Here is an 18,309-nt window from a genome sequence, read left to right on the forward strand (position 1 = left end):
AATTACTCAATCTAGCCTTTATATAATGTATACATATTTTGAAATGTAATATTGTATACAATAAATAAATATGTATAATTTTTAAAGAGGAAATCTCATGGGAGCCCACACATAGACAAAGAACTCCAAGCATCTAAGGAATACTGGGGGTGGAGGATAGACTCCCCTAGGGAAAACTTCACCTAATTGGTTATTCAATGCCAAGTGGTCAGCACTCAAGTTATATACATACAAGTAACACTAAATGGACTCAGCACATTCTCTTATATATTTAAATGTGTGTGTGTGTGTGTGTGTGTGTGTATGTGTGTGGGCATGTGCATGTGTGCACACATGAGAGGGGGTTACATGGTTGGAGGGAAGGGAGAAAAGAAAATGATATAAATTGCATTATATAAAAATTTAAACAAAGAAAATAGGGGAAATGTACATAAAATTATTTAGACCTCTAAACTCAAAAGAGAGAGAAAGGATAGACAAAAGGGGGAAAGGCAAAAGAATAGAATGTTACTTCATAAGGCATTATAGAGCAACCAGAATGCGGCAAGGAACATGCTTAGAGTGCCAAATTTCAGAAGGTACTCACTTTGGGGATCATGAGAATTCAGAGTGAACATTTTCAGGAACTTAAGGGAGAGCACCTCCTTAAATTTTGCACCTCAGCAGGCTACTTGCCACACCCTGGAACCAGCTTCTTCGCTATCATCCATAATGATGTCTAACAACTTACAGAGAATCATTCTCTTTTTTGCTGCCATAGGTACAAAGCCATCGTCAGGCCAATGGATATCCAGGCATCCCATGCCCTGATGAAGATCTGTCTCAAAGCTGCCTTAATCTGGATCGTCTCTATGCTGTTGGCCATCCCAGAGGCTGTATTTTCGGACCTTCACCCCTTTCATGTGAAAGATACCAACCAAACCTTCATTAGTTGTGCCCCCTACCCACACTCCAATGAGCTGCACCCTAAAATCCACTCCATGGCTTCCTTTCTGGTCTTTTACATTATCCCACTGTCGATCATCTCTGTCTACTACTACTTCATTGCCCGAAATCTGATTCAGAGTGCCTACAATCTTCCTGTGGAAGGAAATATACATGTCAAGAAGCAGGTGGGTGCTTCCTATAGATTTATTTTCCTCCTTATGCAATTGGCACCTTGCATTAATTTTGAATCTTAGTGACAAACACGGCGTAGAAGTGGCCCCATCGCTTGACTTTGACATTCTAGGAGGTGGGTGATGCTTCTTCATTAAGGTTTCCTTCATTGATAGGGCACTTGCCTAGCATACACAAGGCCCTGGGTTCAGTTCCCCAGAACTGTGAGGAAAATAATTTGAGGGACTGCAATGCGTTCTATAGATGCTTCTTTTTTTCCAAACGCTTTGTTTGTCCAGGAAGAGAGTTAGCACACAGATAAACAGAGGAAGCAGAAAACTGAGACTAGGTGAAAGAAAAGGGAGTATCTGGTTAGGAAAGGCTCGTGCTGGAGGGACAGATAGAGAGGCGACTAAGGTCAAAGGACATGGCATGCTGGAAAAACAGTGTCTCCATGAAATCCCTCTCTATGCGTGAGGAATATCTATCAATGGAAAAGAGAAAGGTTTACAGAATGATGGCTCTAATCCAGATTTGATTTCTCCTCTTGAGACCTTAATTTTCTTATCATTGTTATACCAGCAATAGCTTCTATTTTGTAATGTTAGTGGAAAATTATGAGAGTGTGTCACAGCATGCAGGATACCCCAATATATTATCCTTCCCCCTATCTTCCATAAACCTCTGCAATTTAATCCTAGAGGAAGAAAGAGTAGAAACTAAGGGTGCTGGCTTTTCTTTCCTTGTCAGTATTTTTAATTTTTAAAAGATTCATGCATTTTAATTTTATGTGAGTATTTACTTGCAATGTATGTATACCACCAACATGACTGGTACCCACAAAAGTCAGAAGAGGGCACCAAATCCCATGAGACTAGCCTTACACCCATGTGGGTGCTGGAAACTGAACTCAGGCCCTCTGTAAGCCATCTCTCCAAACCCAGGCAGTTTGTTTTGCCTCCCGCTACCTACATGTAGATCTTTAATATATTTAATGATAGAACAAAAAGACCTCCAACTCCATGGAATTGAATAGATGACCCCATTTAGAGAGCTCCCTTTTCAAAGTTCTTTTCCTACGAAGGAGAAATGGCAGTTGACGATGCAATTGGCTGCCTATTTGAAAAGCCTGTCAGTAAGCAAATACTCACCGTACCCCAAATTGTTTAAGGAGAAAGAAGTCCCCCCTGAAGTCACAAAGGGAATGAAGTGCAAAAAGAGATGTTCACTCCACTTCGCACAATCACCTTCCTGACCGTGTCATCCAGAAATAGCTAGAGATTAAAAAATAATAATATAGGCTTATCTCAGCTTGGCCAATGAGGAAGAATAAAGCTGGCTGCTGTTTCGAGCATCAGAAGGGATAAGAAATAATTAACTGTAGAGCAAAGAAAGGCATGAAGGAGAATGGCTGATAAACTGCCTCAATGCTCTCTGGAGGAAAAAGAGGGCACTTACTAGAATTTCATTGTGCAGTCCATTCAAGCATGTAATCAACTTTGTTTAAAGATCTGTTCTCCGCAGTATGTTCTAACTATTTTGCCTCACAGGTTTCTGCTTCCCACCTTGTCAATCTGTGTGTTTCTGAGTCTTTTTTGCTTCTTCTTCTCTCTCTCTCTCTCTCTCTCTCTCTCTCTCTCTCTCTCTCTCTCTCTCTCTCTCTCTCCCCCCCCCTGCCTTGCTGTATATGTCTGTCTGTCTTGCCTGTCTCTGTCTTTGTCTCTTCCCCCTCTCTCATTATCATCAGCTCCAATTACACTCTTTCTGTGGCCCTGCTCCCTCACCCATTTCTCTCTCTCTCTGTGTCATCTATCTTTAACACCGCCGCCCCCCTTTCTGCCTCTTTTCCTGCTCAGATCGAATCCCGGAAGCGGCTTGCCAAGACAGTACTGGTGTTTGTGGGCCTCTTCGCCTTCTGCTGGCTCCCCAATCATGTCATCTACCTGTACCGTTCCTACCACTACTCTGAGGTGGACACCTCCATGCTCCACTTTATCACCAGCATCTGTGCCCGCCTCCTGGCCTTCACCAACTCCTGTGTGAACCCCTTTGCCCTGTATCTGCTGAGCAAGAGCTTCAGGAAGCAGTTCAACACTCAACTTCTCTGCTGCCAGCCCAGCCTGTTGAACAGGTCTCACAGCACAGGCAGAAGTACCACCTGCATGACCTCCTTCAAGAGCACCAACCCCTCAGCTACCTTCAGCCTCATCAACGGAAATATCTGCCATGAGGGGTATGTCTAGACAAACCTTCAGCCTCGACTCTTAAGGAACTCCTGGTACTATTCTACAGATATCTAGGATCCCTGAAATTGATTGTTGTCTCTATACCTTCCAAAGACCCTTCAGGAGGCTGAGTGATATCGATTGGTGAGAGAGATGTCCAAATGAATCAATCACCATTGTATCTCAAAGTAAGCCATCACGGTTCATTTTCCGCCTCAACTTGTGAGGACTTCTTCTGATGGAGATCAAATCTTCCTTTAAAAAACAAGGAACAAGTTGGAAAATATTCAAAGCACCAAGCCCTGCTAAGCAAGTATGATCAATTAAGTCTTAGAAATTATATGAACACAGAGAGCAGAGAAACCATGCATTGGCTATCTGCTTTGTGAATTATTTTCTTTAAACAGAAGCTGATTGCTTTCAAAATATGGCTTAGCTCTTTTCCCCCAGAAATATCTATAATATGTAAACCAAGGGACAACTTTTATTTACATTCCTAAAATGAAAAGCCAACTCTAAAAAAGAGTCCCATGTGTGAGGAATGGACTTCATTTATAACATTGGAAGCTGGTGTAATATAAAATAAGCCTCTAAATATTGACTTTTTCAAAGATGTTGCTGAGGACACAGAAGAAACACTCAATAGAAAATGTTAAGGCATAATACAACCAAATGATCCATGTACAGCAAAGGAGCAATGACTTATTCTCGTATTTCTTATTTCATAGAAATTCTGATTCTTGTTAACCCAATTTTGACCACTATAGTGTCATCCTACCATAGAAGAGAGATCATTTTTGTGAGAAAAATGTTCATTTTATCAAAGTAGTAACTATTACAAATGTGTAAAGGATGACATTTATTCTTGATGTACATGTTTTAAATCAAGTGTATTTGCTTAGGATTAACTGTCTTTGCAGTAGCCTCAATACAAGAAAGATAAATTTTTCTGTGAAGAAATTAAATCATGTTTATATTGAATATATAGTTTCCCTCCACAAAGAAAATTAATATAATTTTACTAATGTGACATTGTGTCTGAACATATGTTTAAAAAAAGCCACAGAAATCTTAAATTGTTGAACTGACCATAAAGGGTACATATCTGTTTCCGCTTAAAAATGTGTGTGAAATAGCCCACATGCAGCAAAAAAAGACTGGACTAATGGCTCCATCTCATTGTAAAGTCATAGAAGTGGCTCTGTAGTATAGTTGGGCTTGTCTTATTTGAAAAATCCTGCTTTCACTGTTTCTGAACTCAAATATGGGCCAATCCTGACAGACTGTGAATATGAGGACCCACTTGACTCTAAATCCAAGATGTCCAAGTGTCTCCTAGTATGTATCCCTTAAATCCTAAGGCAATTTTACTTCAAGCTCTCTCTGCTTGGGTGGGATATAAACAGCAAGCACACAGCACATGAAAGGAGGCCTTCTGTTGTTTGACGTGGACCAGTACTGGCTGGCAAGGGAGCTTTAGGCATTAGGACTAAGGCGGTGTAAAGATCTGTGGTTACAGTTGGGTCAAAAACCTCTCCACTCTCACTTTTTCTGGGCTTTTCTGTACTATAAACGCTGGATTTCGTTGTAGTTCCTAACTACATTGCACTCTTTGAAAAACAAGACAGACTGGAGGTAAAGAACCACGATGTCTTACTACCCTAACCCCACTTTTATCTATATGACTTTGGTATCTGGTTTCCCCATCTAGGCTCCTTTTTCCAGGAATGAGAAGAGAGAGCTACGTCCCTTCTCTTGCTAAGGTTCTCTAAGCTTCCTCATCTCCTCTAGTTCTGTCCTGAGAGCATGTGTGTGCCCCAGCCCTTAACAGTTAATACACTTCTGCTTCTTTTACAACCACAAAATTTTAGAGACCCCTCTACCCCAACCATTCTTCCATGCTCCAGCTCACTCATGTGGCAGAACAAAATAGGCTAGGTTGTTCTGCTACTTGGGGATTTCTTGGCATCATTCATATTAATGAAGTTCCATGAACTTGCAGTGTTTTATAGTTAGAGCTGAAGGATACATAAGAAAATGTGTGGCCTGGTCTTCTCACTAGTCAAAGGGAATTCTTGCTCTTCATTCTCCTTCAGCTTTTCATATACCTGCTTTCTTGAAACAACTGTGGGTCCAACAAACCTTGAGACCAACTTTGCTCTTTTGATTCAATCCTTCAAAACCCTTGAACACAAATGGCTCTGTTCCTAGACAATTGCTAACATAGACAGCATTCTGGATGTCTAAAATTCTGGAATATGGAACTTAAGGTAGTTGTTTTAGCATCTCTGCTATACCTGCTTCTAGAGATGATTTAGGAACAGGGTACAGCTTCCTGTCTCCTTCAGTCAACATCAGGGCACAGACCGTGTGTCTCTTTACTAGCTACTAGACAAACAGTGAGAAGATCAAGGTCTGGGTATTGCTATGTATCCTAAGGCAAATCTTGTTACTTCCTTGTGAGTTGTAAATCAAATAATTGGAGGGAGTTTTTGTCAGCCAGTGACCAAAACTGATAAAACATATAGTGAATTAAATAATGGGTTGAGCTAGACCTTCTCATTAGGAAAAATGTAATTGGCCCATCTCTTCTCTAAGGAAGCTGAAGTTTTATTTTAAAATCAAGAACCTAAAATCAGATGAAAAACCTGAGACCCATGTGGCGTCCCTTCTTTGCCAGGGCAGAACACACAGGGACTGGAACCGAGACATTTCATGCCTGGCTTCCAAAGATAATCACGTTTAGCACTTAAGTCTTTGGCGAAGGAAAAAGAATCAATTTTTGCTGTGGAAAACCATCTGTGTTTATTCAATTGACAGATACTACCTTTCAATCTATCTTAAATTGAGACTCCCTGAGGCGGGCAGCTCAAGAGTGATAGATTAAGCAATAAACAAAGCAGTCTCCCCACCAAGGAAGGGCTGCTGCTGGCAGGGAAGGTCCAGCTGCCATTGGGAGTGATATTCTACAGCGAGATGATTGTCCCTGCTTAGTGCAGACAAAGTCCCTCCCTGCTGATGATTTTATGATTCCTCATAAATGTGAATGGCTCAACCCAGTTCTTCTGGCTGCTCTTCCCTGCTGAATCTAGCTTTCTGCCTCATTAGCAAGGCGTCTTTGCCCCACTAATAATTTGGTTCTTCATCTTGGAGGATGGATAGTCCATAGGGAAACTACTCAAAAGCTGCTACAGATGAAGCAACCTTGTCTTGTTATGAAAGTGCACAGTGAGTAGAAATAAATGAGCTTGACTATAGGACATGGGGCAACTTGGGTTATAAAGTTCTCGTTTCTGCAAAAAGAACAGTTAATTATTGGTTTCTGAGCCCCAGCATGTGTCAGATGGCTTCTAGGAAAAGGGATTATCTTTGTTTGGAGAATGACATGTTGAATGGCACCCTCATCCGTTGGCTAAAAGGTGGCTAAGTCACTTTCCCCTGAAGCCAGATAAAAACAGTTGCTCTGAAGACCTGACTGTATGAGAACTGAATGAACAGTGTACCTTGAATCTTGGTAAAATGGGGAGAGAGACACTTTCCTGCCATATTCTCTCTTCCCATCCATATTAGGAAGAAGCTGTTGTTAGAAAATGGATTAGAATTAGGCCTGGCGTTCTGGGAAGAACAGAGAATATTTTACAAAATTTATCTATCTGTGGCCCCAATTTCATGGGATTAATTAAGAGCTAAAAGGAAGCAGACATTCTTTACTTTTATGGGACCAATCTCTCTCACTCTCTCTTCTCTCTCTTCCTCTCTCTCTCCCCGTTTGCATGCACACACATGTTATTCAATGACAACACAACCACCCTAGGCTCTGCTTTCTTCTGTGTCTGGATTACTGTTTCTCCCAGCCACCCCTCTACCACAGCATACAGACACAACATGTTAAACATTGCTCCATTATTACTCTGCCTTTGGCCTTCAGGATCCGAGAGATAGCTCAACTGGTAAAGACACTTACCACCAAGCCAGACAATGTGGGTTCCACCTAAAGAACCCATGTGGTAAAAGGAGAGAACTATCCTGCAAGTTCTCTTCTGACTTCCACACATATTCCATGGCACATGCATGCCCCACACATAACCACCCTCCCCCCCCCACAAAGGAAATAAGAAGAAGTTTTACAATATCATTTGGGCCTTCAAAGATATCCTTTATCAGATAAAGGAGGATCAAGTGTATGCTCCAGAAGAATATCTATCTAGAGCAGTCAACAAATAGCACACAAAGAACAAATTTTCCTCTTATGTTAGAAATGCACTGGATGGAGTTCAAATATTTTCATAAAGTTTCAAGGTTGCGCATGTGTTCAATTTAGAAACCTTGGGTTATACTATTACGATCCATGATTAATTCAAAAGAATATTGCATTTACCTCATGTTCATGGTCTATAAAGTATTCTCACACTCATTACCTCATTAAACTGAAGGTTTTCCCACTGGCCAAAGAGCCAATCCTTTACTGTGGGAATTTAGAAGGTATTAAATTCACTTGCTTATGACCATCTAGCACTGAATTAAAATGCCCATGGAACCATGGGACTGAAACATGAGCTGTCCAAATCAGAGCTACAGAAAACCTGCTTCATCCACACAGCAATTTAATCTGATTTCCATTTGCTCTAATCTGAATTAACTATGCTTTAGTCTTTGTGGCTCATTCTGTGAAAATGACAATCATTGCTTCCCTGGTTTCCAGGACAGAGTCTACTTACCTTGATATAAAAGAGTCAGTAAGGTTATTCTTGGCTGAATAGAAGTGGGAATAACTTCCTATGTTATAAGGAAGTGGAAGGCAGAGACACAGGACAAGATACTTGGGGGGAAACGATGGTCATGAGATGTGTAACATTTATCCAACATCTGAATGAGGTCCTGTGGCTTTGAATGTGATGGAAGACAAGGAATGTAATGTCACCACGCATTCATATATGAACCTGGTCAAGACCATTACTTAATAATCCTAAGGTTATATGAAAGAGTCAAGTAGCAGGATGTACATATAGGCCAGAACTTTTCTTCCACCCAGTATCACTTCCCAAATCCAGACTGCGTGAGAGATGAAGTTCACAGGACTTATTGCAAAGCTCTTTCGGTACTCTAGATATTGCCCAAAGACCTGAACTAGTGATAGACTGAAAGGGAATCAAAGCACACAGGTAAAGGACTCACTGAGAGCCAAGGCTAAGGTGCATTGCAAATTGATGAAGCAGGGAAGTCCCTGAGCTCACACCCTCATCCCAATCCACAGATATACTTCAGTTGCAAGCACCAACTGAATCACATGGTTGTAATCACAGCCATCAAGAGGCTGGTGCCTAAGAACTGCTGTAAGTTCCAGGCCAGCCAAGGCTACACAATGAGGAATCCTTTCAAAATAGCAACAAAAACCAACTCAATGATAAAAGACTCAGCAACAAAGTCAGAGAAGAGGACCCAAGGATTCACAATGTAGCCTTCTTTGATGGCAGGGTTCACTGGAGAAGGGATATCAGGACAGAGGCAGAGCCATTTACTCACTCACCAGCTTCCTCACTAAATGAATAAGATATGGCAATTGTTGATTTCTAGAAGCCTGGAGGCATAGGCTCCATGAATGGCCTCTAATAGAACAATACATTGTGGACTAAGGAACCTGGCCAGGAACTCAAATATGAATCAGTAGCTGAGATGCATAGCTCTGGATGCTCTGCTAGAATCCCAGATCCCACTGTCTCTCCTACTCTCCCTGAGTTCCACATTTCTAGAAGGTAAGATTTATATTTCCCCAAATTCAAAATTCACTCCCAGAATAATAGAACATAGCGAGACTTTCATAACTTTATGATTTCTTAAGAGAATCGTTTTAATGGATGATAAAACTTCATATATTCAAGACTTCATTAACTCCCAGACAAGCTTGAATTTTTTTTCAGTATAACACAGGACCTCAATATTGAAGACACACTGTAGAATTCAAGGTTTTCTTTACCTTGGCCTTAGCTATTGACATTGATATGCTTATGACAATGATATACAAGGTTTGAGATGACACAGTCCAGTGAGTTGTGAAGCTACATAGTACAAGTTCCTTTAGTGTTATTTTATGTTTTGTTTTAAATACTAGACACATGTTATGTAAATTATAATTGAACTTGTTAATATTAGCATAAATATTTATTGCTTTGAAAAATACACTCTGGGTTAAATAACTCAGAATGAGTTCCAGATGTGTGATTTAATGTAAATAATGTCATAGTTTGGTTTTGTCTGGACTCTTAGGATTAATGATTCATGTTGAAGAAGTTCACAACACAACACAACAGACTCAGATCCTTTTAACTTTGCCATGTGTGTAACTGTGTGACCGGGTGAAGCTCACTTGGTAGAGAGTATGCTCTGTGATTGATTTGGATTTTTCCAGAAAATTTTCCAATGCTACTCTCCCATCATATGTGCTCTCTGTGACAGTATCTTGACTCTGGCGTAGAAAACCATTCAAAGTGTTAGACGATAAGTGGTTACTCTTATTTTGTGACATAATAGAGCATAATTTATGAACTGGACAAGTGCATGTATCCAATGTTCAATAAAAATAGCTGTTGCATGACTGCACTCTGTGGCTCTGAGTCCCTTTTATTATTATTAATACAGGTTTATCATTATTGTTATTATTATTATTATTATTATTATTATTATTATTATTATTATTATTTAGGGGGACTTTACACCAAGGCATGCATGCAGAAGACCAGACAACAATTCACGGGAGTCAGTTTCTTCCCCTGCCCTGTGGGTCCTGGGGATCAAATTCAGTTCTATGGCTTAGTAGCAAGAACCTTTTACCTACAGAAGCATCTCACCAGCCCTGCCCTGTAGATTGCTGGCTCCTCCAACTTACATCAGAATCAATCCGGCTGATTTGTTGCAAAATACAGAGTTTCTAATATTTTATTGAGATGAACACTACATTAAAAAAGTAAGCATTCCAGGTAATTCCCCATAACTAGAATTTTATTGAATTTTTTCTTATACACTTAATATTTAAATGTATTTTATTAAGACTTTGAAAATTTCACACATGCATTTTGATCTTATTCTTCCTTTACCCATCCTCTTCAAACCCACCCTGACCTCCCTATGCACCCACAACTTCATATAGGTTTTTTTTCTTCTTCTTTCAATTGGATATTTTTTATTTACATTTCAAATGTTATCTCCTTTCCCAGTTTCTCGTCCACAAACCCCCTATCCCATCCCGCCTCCCCTTCTTCTATGAGGGAGTTTCCCCACCCAATCACCCTCCCCTTTCTGTCTCCCTGCCCTGACATTCCCTTACACTAAGGAGTGGACCCTTGGCAGGACCGAGGGCTTTTCCTCCCACTAGTGCCCAACAAGCCCATTCTCTGCTACATTTGCAGCTGGAGCCATGGATCTGTCCATGCATATTCTTTGGATGGTAGTTTAGTCCCTGGGATTTCTGGTTGGTTGGTATTGTTCTTATGGGGTTGCAAATCCCTTCAGCTCCTTCAGGCCTTTCTCTAACTCCTCCAATGGAGACCCCATTCTCAGTTTAATAGTTGGCTGTGAGCATTCGCCTCTGTATTTGCCATGCTCTGACAGAGCCTCTCAGGAGAAAGGTATATCAGGCTCCTGTCAGCAAACACTTCTTGGCATCAGTAATATTGTCTAGGTTTGGTGGCTGTATGTATATGGTCTGGATCTCCAGGTGGGGCTCTGAACTCCAAACTCCTCCTCCTCCTCCTCCTCCTCCTCCTCCTCCTCCTCCTTCCCCTCCTTCTTTTTTCTTCTCTTCTTTCTTCATTTAAATAACTCATTGATTCCTAATTTGTGCTGTCCATATAATCCTGAACATCTGGTGGAACATGATTGACCTACCAGGAATTACACCCTTAAAGAAAATCAATTATACCTCCCCCAGAAACCATCAAGTGTCCATAGCTCCTCAGTTAAGGGAGGATGCTTACGAACCTCTTCTCCCTCCATGCTAGAAGGTTGACTGTCTTGGTCTTATATAGGCCTTGTCAGGCAACCACCACTGATATGAGTTTGTAAGTACAGTGGGCCCCTTATGTCCAGAAGACATTGGTTTGCTCTGATGCTCCCCAATCTGTCTCACTGTTCAGAACTCTAAAGGCATGGAAAATGATATCCAGTGCAAAGTTATTCAACGATCAATGTCTCATGATGCTCAATATTTATCTCCCTAACCCTGAAGTGGGTGATCATGGTTGATGTGTTATGAGTTTCTTTATATGTTTCCTGCAGTGTTTACACACAGACAGAGAAATTACAAAATGCTTTCAAATATTCCATCCTCAGTTATCAGAAATGGTAGCCTATTGGTTGCTATGCCCATGTGTTTACACATGACACACCTTATCTTGAAGTTCTTTCCCTACCAGTGACTAAAATGGTTCCTCATCCTTAACTACACTTACATAGCACAGCCACATTTGTTTACCCACTCTCATTTGAGCAATATTTTGCTATCATCGGCAATGACATGATAAATAACAAACATATTTGTAATTTCGTGCATGTAAAAGTGTCTTTGTAGGAAAAATTCTAGAATGTAGATTTGTAGAAACAAGGAGTAGATGGTTTTATAATGGTGACAATTCTTCCAAATTGTTCTCCTTAAGATGTGGATGCTCAGCTTTAAGGATCCTCGTTTTCTGGAATTATCCTAGATAATATGAGACAGAAGAACTCTTAAAATTCATGGCTTACAACAGACCACAGCATGGAGTGCAGAGGTGGCCATGAAGTCCCACCCCTAGCCAAGGAGGTATTGACGATCATTAGCTGCTGAAGGAGAGCCAGTTTTCTCTGTGAGTATAGGCCCTAGTAATTTCACTGTGGTCCAGTGGAAGACCACATATCTAAGAATATTTGGGCAGAATAAACAGGACTTTATGGGATTTATATTTTTAAAGGACATAAGCTTGTCTTGGTGGTGGGGGCAGGTCTTTGAAAAGTTGAGAGAGGGGAATGAAAGTAGTCAAAATTTGTTATGTGAAACTCTCAAATAATTTTTTTAAAACCTGCATTAAAAAGAAAAGGCAAATGTGAATGAGAATGACTCCTATTATTTTGTACAATGAAGATATAATATTATGCAAGAGATTACAATTTAGGTGTGTTGGGGGTGAGGCAGGGGGATCCTTATGAATCAAAGTGAGGAAATCTAGCTAAAGATGCAACATAGTTAACACATTGCTCTCCTGGGTTTTGCTCTTCTTTCTTTCCATCTAGCCAATGGCTGGTTGTGAAGAAAAATTAGCAGATAAAGTGATATTTCCAAAGATATCTAACATTTAGTTCATCAACTGTTTTATTCATTTCTACAGAGCCAATAATAAAAACCTAATTCTTTCACCCTTTGTCACCAACTCACTTATCTGAAATGTGTGTCTGCAATGGTTTCCACAGTGATAAAGTCTTTTGAAATATTTAAAATAGTCAACAATAGCTATGGCTGGGTATGGTTTGATTATCTCCTAGGGCTTCATTCTTGAGCTGCAGACCCTGGTGTGAGGTAACAAGAGGATCAAATTTAATCCAACTATGATATTTAGGGGTGGGCTCTTCAGATGATGAGGATTAAATAAGGCCCCCATGATTATCCTGATGGCTTTATAGAAGGAGGGGAAGAATCAGAAAGCAAATATCATATATTTCCTCTCATTTGAAGTTTCTGGGTTTTAAGTCATATACAGAGACATACATGTACATGCAAAATGAAAGTGGAAGTGATATAAGGAGAACAAAAGAGAGGAGGGAGGGGTGAGAAAAGGGAGGGCATGATTGCAGGCAATATGATTCTTATATAAATCTATAGAAAATTTAAAAATCAAATAGAATTTAAAACTGAAGCTAAAAGAAACACACATACATACCATCCCACATTCCCTACACTACACACACACACACACACACACACACACACACACACACACACACTGCACCTGTATCTTGACACATGATACCCTGAACTGCCATAAAGAAAGCTATCTGGGCATAGTGGCAAAAGAATGCCTGTAATGTTAGCACTTGAAAGGCAGAGACAGAGGTCCGCCTTGGGAACTTAATGAGTTTCAGGTCAGCTAGGACCATGGGGGTGGGGGGGTGGAAGAGGGGAGAAAGAGAGGGGGCAGGAGGAGAGGGAGGGAGGGAAGATGATCACCAGTCCTGGCTCCTTAAACTTTGGTCCTCCACAGATGTAATAAATCGATTTTCTATATAAATCTGTATTCTTGGTAACAGAAAATGGATAATGCCAGAAAGTTGCCAGCAGAGTAATGGCATAGTCACAGTGTGTATAAATATGGCCCACATGAGCCTGGTGCTCTGGCAAAAAGAGGTCAATCTAGAGGTGCCTATCATATGTAGTCAGCAAATCTCTTGTTTTTTATTATTTGTATATTTTATTGGGTATTTTATGTATTTACATTACAAATGTTATCACCTTTCCCAGTTGCTCCCTCTCCCATTCCCCCTCCCCCTCCCACACACCAACTCCAACCTCAACACCCTGGCATTCCCCTACACTGGGGAAATGAGGCTTCACATGACCAAGGGCTTTCCTCCAATTGTTGCTGGACAATGCCATCCTCTGCCACATATGCAGCTAGAGCCATGGGTCCCCCTCCATGTGTACTCTTTTGTTGGTGGTATAGTCCCTGGGAGCTCGGGGAGGGGGGTTGGTTGGTTGATATTATTGTTTTTCTATGGAGTTGCAAACCCCTTTAGCTCCTTCAGTCATTTCTCTAATTCCACCATTGGGGTCCCCGTGCTCAGGCCCAAGGTTAGCTGCAAGCATCCTCATTTGTATCAGTAAGGCTCTGGCAGAGCATCTCGGGAGACATCTATATCAGGATCCTATCAGCAAGTATTTCTTAGCATCAGCAATAGTGGCTGAGTTTGGTGGCTACATATGGGATGGATCCCCAGATGGGGCAGTCTCTGGATGGCCTTTCCTTCAGTCTCTGCTCCACTCTTTGTCCCCGTATTTCCTCTCATGAGTATTTTATTCCCCCTTCCAAGAAGGTCTGAAGCATTCATATTTTGGTCTTCCTTCTTCTTGAGCTTCATATGGTCTGTGAATTGTATCTTGGTTAATCCGAGCTTTGCAGCTAATATCCACTAATTAGTGAGTGCATACAATGTGTGTTCTTTTGTGACTGGGTTACCTTACTCAGGATGATATTTTCTAGTTCCATCCATTTGCCTAAGAATTTCATGAAGTCATTGTTTTTAATACCAGAGTAGTACTTCATTGGGGAAATGTACCATATTTTCTGTATCTATTTCTTTGTTGAAGGATATTTGGGTTCTTTACAGCTTCTGGTTGTTATAAATAAGGCTGCCATGAATTTGGTGGAACATGTCTTTGTTGTATGTTGGAGCATCTTTAGGGTATATGCCCAGGAGTGGTAGAGCAGGGTTCTCAGGTAGTAGTATGTCCAATTTTCTGAGGAACTTCTAAATTGATTTCCAGAGTGGTTGTCCCAGTGTACAACTCCACCAATGGAGGAGTGTTACTTTCTCCACATCCTCGCCAGCATCTGTTGTCACCTGACTTTTTGATCTTAGCCATTCCAACTGCTGTGAGGTGAAATCTCAGGGTTGTTTTGATTTGCATTTCCCTATGACTAAAGATGTTGAACATTTCTTTAGGTGCTTCTTGGCCATCCGATATTCCTCAGTTGAGAATTGTTTGTTTAGCTCTGTACCCCATTTGGTTATCTGGAGTCTAACTTATTGAGTTCTTTGTATATTTTGGATATTAGCCCTCTATCTGATATAGGAATGGTAAAGATCTTTTCCAAATCTGTTGGTTGCTGCTTTGTCCTAGTGACAGTGTCCTTTGCCTTACAGAAGCTTTTCAACTTTATGAGGTCCCATTTATCAGTTGTTGATCTTAGATGCTAAGCCATTGGTGTTCTGTTCACCAATTTTCTCCTGTGTCCATGTGTTCAAGTCTCTTTCCCACTTCTTCTTCTATTAGTTTCAGTGTATCTGGTTTTATATGGAAGTCCTTGATCCATTTGGACTTGAGCTTTGTACAAGGAGATAAGAATGGATTGATTTGTATTCTTCTACATGCTGACCTTTAGTTGAACCAGCACGATTTGTTGAAAATATGTTTTTTTTCCACTGGATGGTTTTAGCTCCTTTGTCAAAGACCAAGTAACCATAGGTGTGTGGGTTCATTTCTGGGTCTTCAATTCTATTCCATTAATCTACCTGCCTGTCTCTGTACAAATACCATACAGGTTTTTATCAGTATAGCTCTGTAATACTGCTTGAGGTCAGGGATGGTGATTCCCCCAGAAGTTATTTTATTGTTGAGAATATTTTTCACAATCCTGGGTTTTTTGTTATTACAAATGATTTTGCAAATTGCTCTTTCTAACTCTAAGAAGAATTGAGTTGGAATTTTGATGGGAATTGCATTGAATCTGTAGATTGTTCTTGGCAAAATGGCCATTTTTATTATATTAGGACTGACAATCCATGAGCATGGACGATCTTTCCATCTTCTGAGATCTTTGATTTCTTTCTTCAGAGACTTGAAGTTCTTTTCATACAGATTTTCCCCTTCTTTGTTAGAGTCACACCAAGGTATTTTATATTATTTGTGACTGTTCTGAAGGATGTCCTTTTCCTAATTTCTTTCTCACCCTGTTTATCCTTTGAGTAGAGGAAGGCTACTGATTTGTTTCAGTTAATTTTACATCCAGCCACTTTGCTGAAGGTGTTTATGAGGTTTAGTAGTTCTCTGGTGGAACTTTTGGGGTCACTTAAGCATACTATCACATCATCTACAAATAGTGGTATTTTGATTTCTTCCTTTCCAATTTGTATTCTTTTGACATTTTTTGTTGTCTAATTTCTCTGTCTAGGACTTCAAGTACTATATTTAAAAGGTAGGGAGTGTGCAGCCTTTTCTAGTCCCTGATTTTAGTAGGATTGCTTCAAGTTTCTCTCCATTTAGTTTGATGTTAGCTACTGGTTTGCTGTATATTGCTTTTACTATGTTTAAGTATGGGCCTTGAATTCCTGATCTTTACAAAACTATTATCATCAAGATGTGTTGAATTTTGTCAAATGCTTTCTCAGCATCTAATGAGATGATCATGCGATTTTTTTATTTTAGTTTGTTTATATAGTGGATTATATTGATGGATTTCTGTATATTGAACCATCCTGTATCCCTGGGATGAAGTCTACTTGATCATGGTGAAAGATCATTTTGATGTGTTTCTGGATTCGGTTTGTGAGAATTTTATTGAGCTTTTTGCTTTGTTATTCATAAGGGAAATTGGTCAGAAATTCTCTTTCTTTGTTGGGGCTTTATGTGGTTTAGGTATAAGCATAATTGTGGCTTCAAAGAACAAATTGGGTAGTGTTCCTTCTGTTTCTACTTTGTGGAATAGTTTGAAGAGTATTGGTATCAGGTCTTCTTTGAAGTCTGATAGAATTCCGCACTAAATCCATCTGGTCCTGGGCTTTTTTTTTTTTTTTTTTTTTTTTTTATCGTCAGACTTTGAGTGATTGCTTCAATTTCTTTCGAAGTTATGGAACTGTTTAGATGTTTTATCTGATCCTGATTGAACTTTGGTACCTGGTATTTGTTTAGAAAATGTCCATTTCATCCAGATTTTCCAGTTTTGTTGAGCATGGGCTTTTGTAGTAGTATCTGAGGACACACTGGTCACCATATCCAGGGGCCTTCCAGAGAGTAGGCCTTCGAGTTCATTTGAAAGGAAGTTCCTTCATCTTCTGTATTTCTCTGCCACTCATTCCACCCTCTTGCTACTATGGTGTGTACAATCCACAGTTAAGTTGTAAATGCTTTATGGAAGTGTCATTACTTCCATCTCATAACTATTTCTAAAGTAGTGCTTGTGTCCCTGGGTTCTATTGGTAATATGCGCTGGTAACCCAGCTAAAGTCTTTTGGGATATCCACGCAATGCAATGTTAACTGACAGTAAGGTTGTTCTACTTTAATCATTCAGAGCTTCATCCAAAGCAATGGAAACCTTATGGATTCTATGAGCTGATTCTAGGGAAGACTCCTAGGAGTGGGTGACAGGAAGCCTGAACTGGCCATCCTCTATAACCAGGCTAGCCTCAAGTGGAGGGATTGGGACACCAACTTATCCACAAAAATTCTCTGACCTACAGTTTTTTTATGCCTGCAGGAAGTGTTGGGGTCAGAGCTTAGCATATTAGTCATCAGAGTGATCAGAGACTTCATCCGACAACTGATGGGAACAGATGCAGAATTCCACAGCCAAATATTAGGTGGAGCTCATGGAGTCCTGCAGAGGAAGGGGAGGAAATTTTTCAATAATCAGAGGGGTTAGGGACACCATGAGAACATAGCCCACAGAATCTGTGAAGGGAACTCATGAGGTCTCACATAGATCAAGGAGCCTGTATGGATTTCTACATTTAACTTATGGGTGTGTAGCTCAGTGTTCTTGTGGGATTCCTAACAGTGGGAGCAAGGGTTGTCTCTGACTCTTTTCCCTGTCTTTGGGACCCCCTTTCTTCCTACTGGGTTGCTTCATCCAGCCTTGATGTGAGTATATGTGCCTGGCCTTATTATAGCTTGCTATGCCAGATTTTGTTGATTGCTGGAAGGCCTGCTCTTTTCTGATGGTGCATGAAGCGGGAGAATGGAAGAAAGAGGAGGTGAAGTGAAAAGATTGGGGGTATGGGAGGGAGGGGAATTTGTAGTTGGGATGTGATATATGAGCGAATACATTAAAAAATTAAAAGAAAGAAAGAAAGAAAGAAAGAAAGTCTGAAGTCTTTGTAAGCAGTCTACTACTGTGTCAGAAAAGACAACTTTGCTAATCCACAGACTGTAATGTAGAGAGGGTGATACTCTCTCAGGAGCACAGAGTATTAACATTGGAAGACACCTCAGAGAATGCCTTATATCGCCCCTAATTTGACAAATG

General features: G+C 40.4%; 1 protein-coding gene across 1 annotated transcript in view; it reads left to right on the plus strand.

Annotated features, from left to right (window-relative positions):
- Grpr (gastrin releasing peptide receptor) overlaps positions 1–3,444 on the plus strand; it is a 40,008-nt gene extending 36,564 nt beyond the window's left edge. Inside the window, 2 exon segments of the mRNA NM_012706.2 lie at positions 761–1,112; positions 2,955–3,444. Of these exon segments, the coding sequence (NP_036838.1) occupies positions 761–1,112; positions 2,955–3,341 (739 nt within the window). The 3' untranslated portion in view covers positions 3,342–3,444.
- The last annotated feature ends 14,865 nt before the right edge of the window (positions 3,445–18,309 follow it).

The sequence above is a fragment of the Rattus norvegicus genome, chromosome X (genome assembly GCF_036323735.1).
Source record: "Rattus norvegicus strain BN/NHsdMcwi chromosome X, GRCr8, whole genome shotgun sequence".
Classification (NCBI taxonomy): domain Eukaryota; kingdom Metazoa; phylum Chordata; class Mammalia; order Rodentia; family Muridae; genus Rattus; species Rattus norvegicus.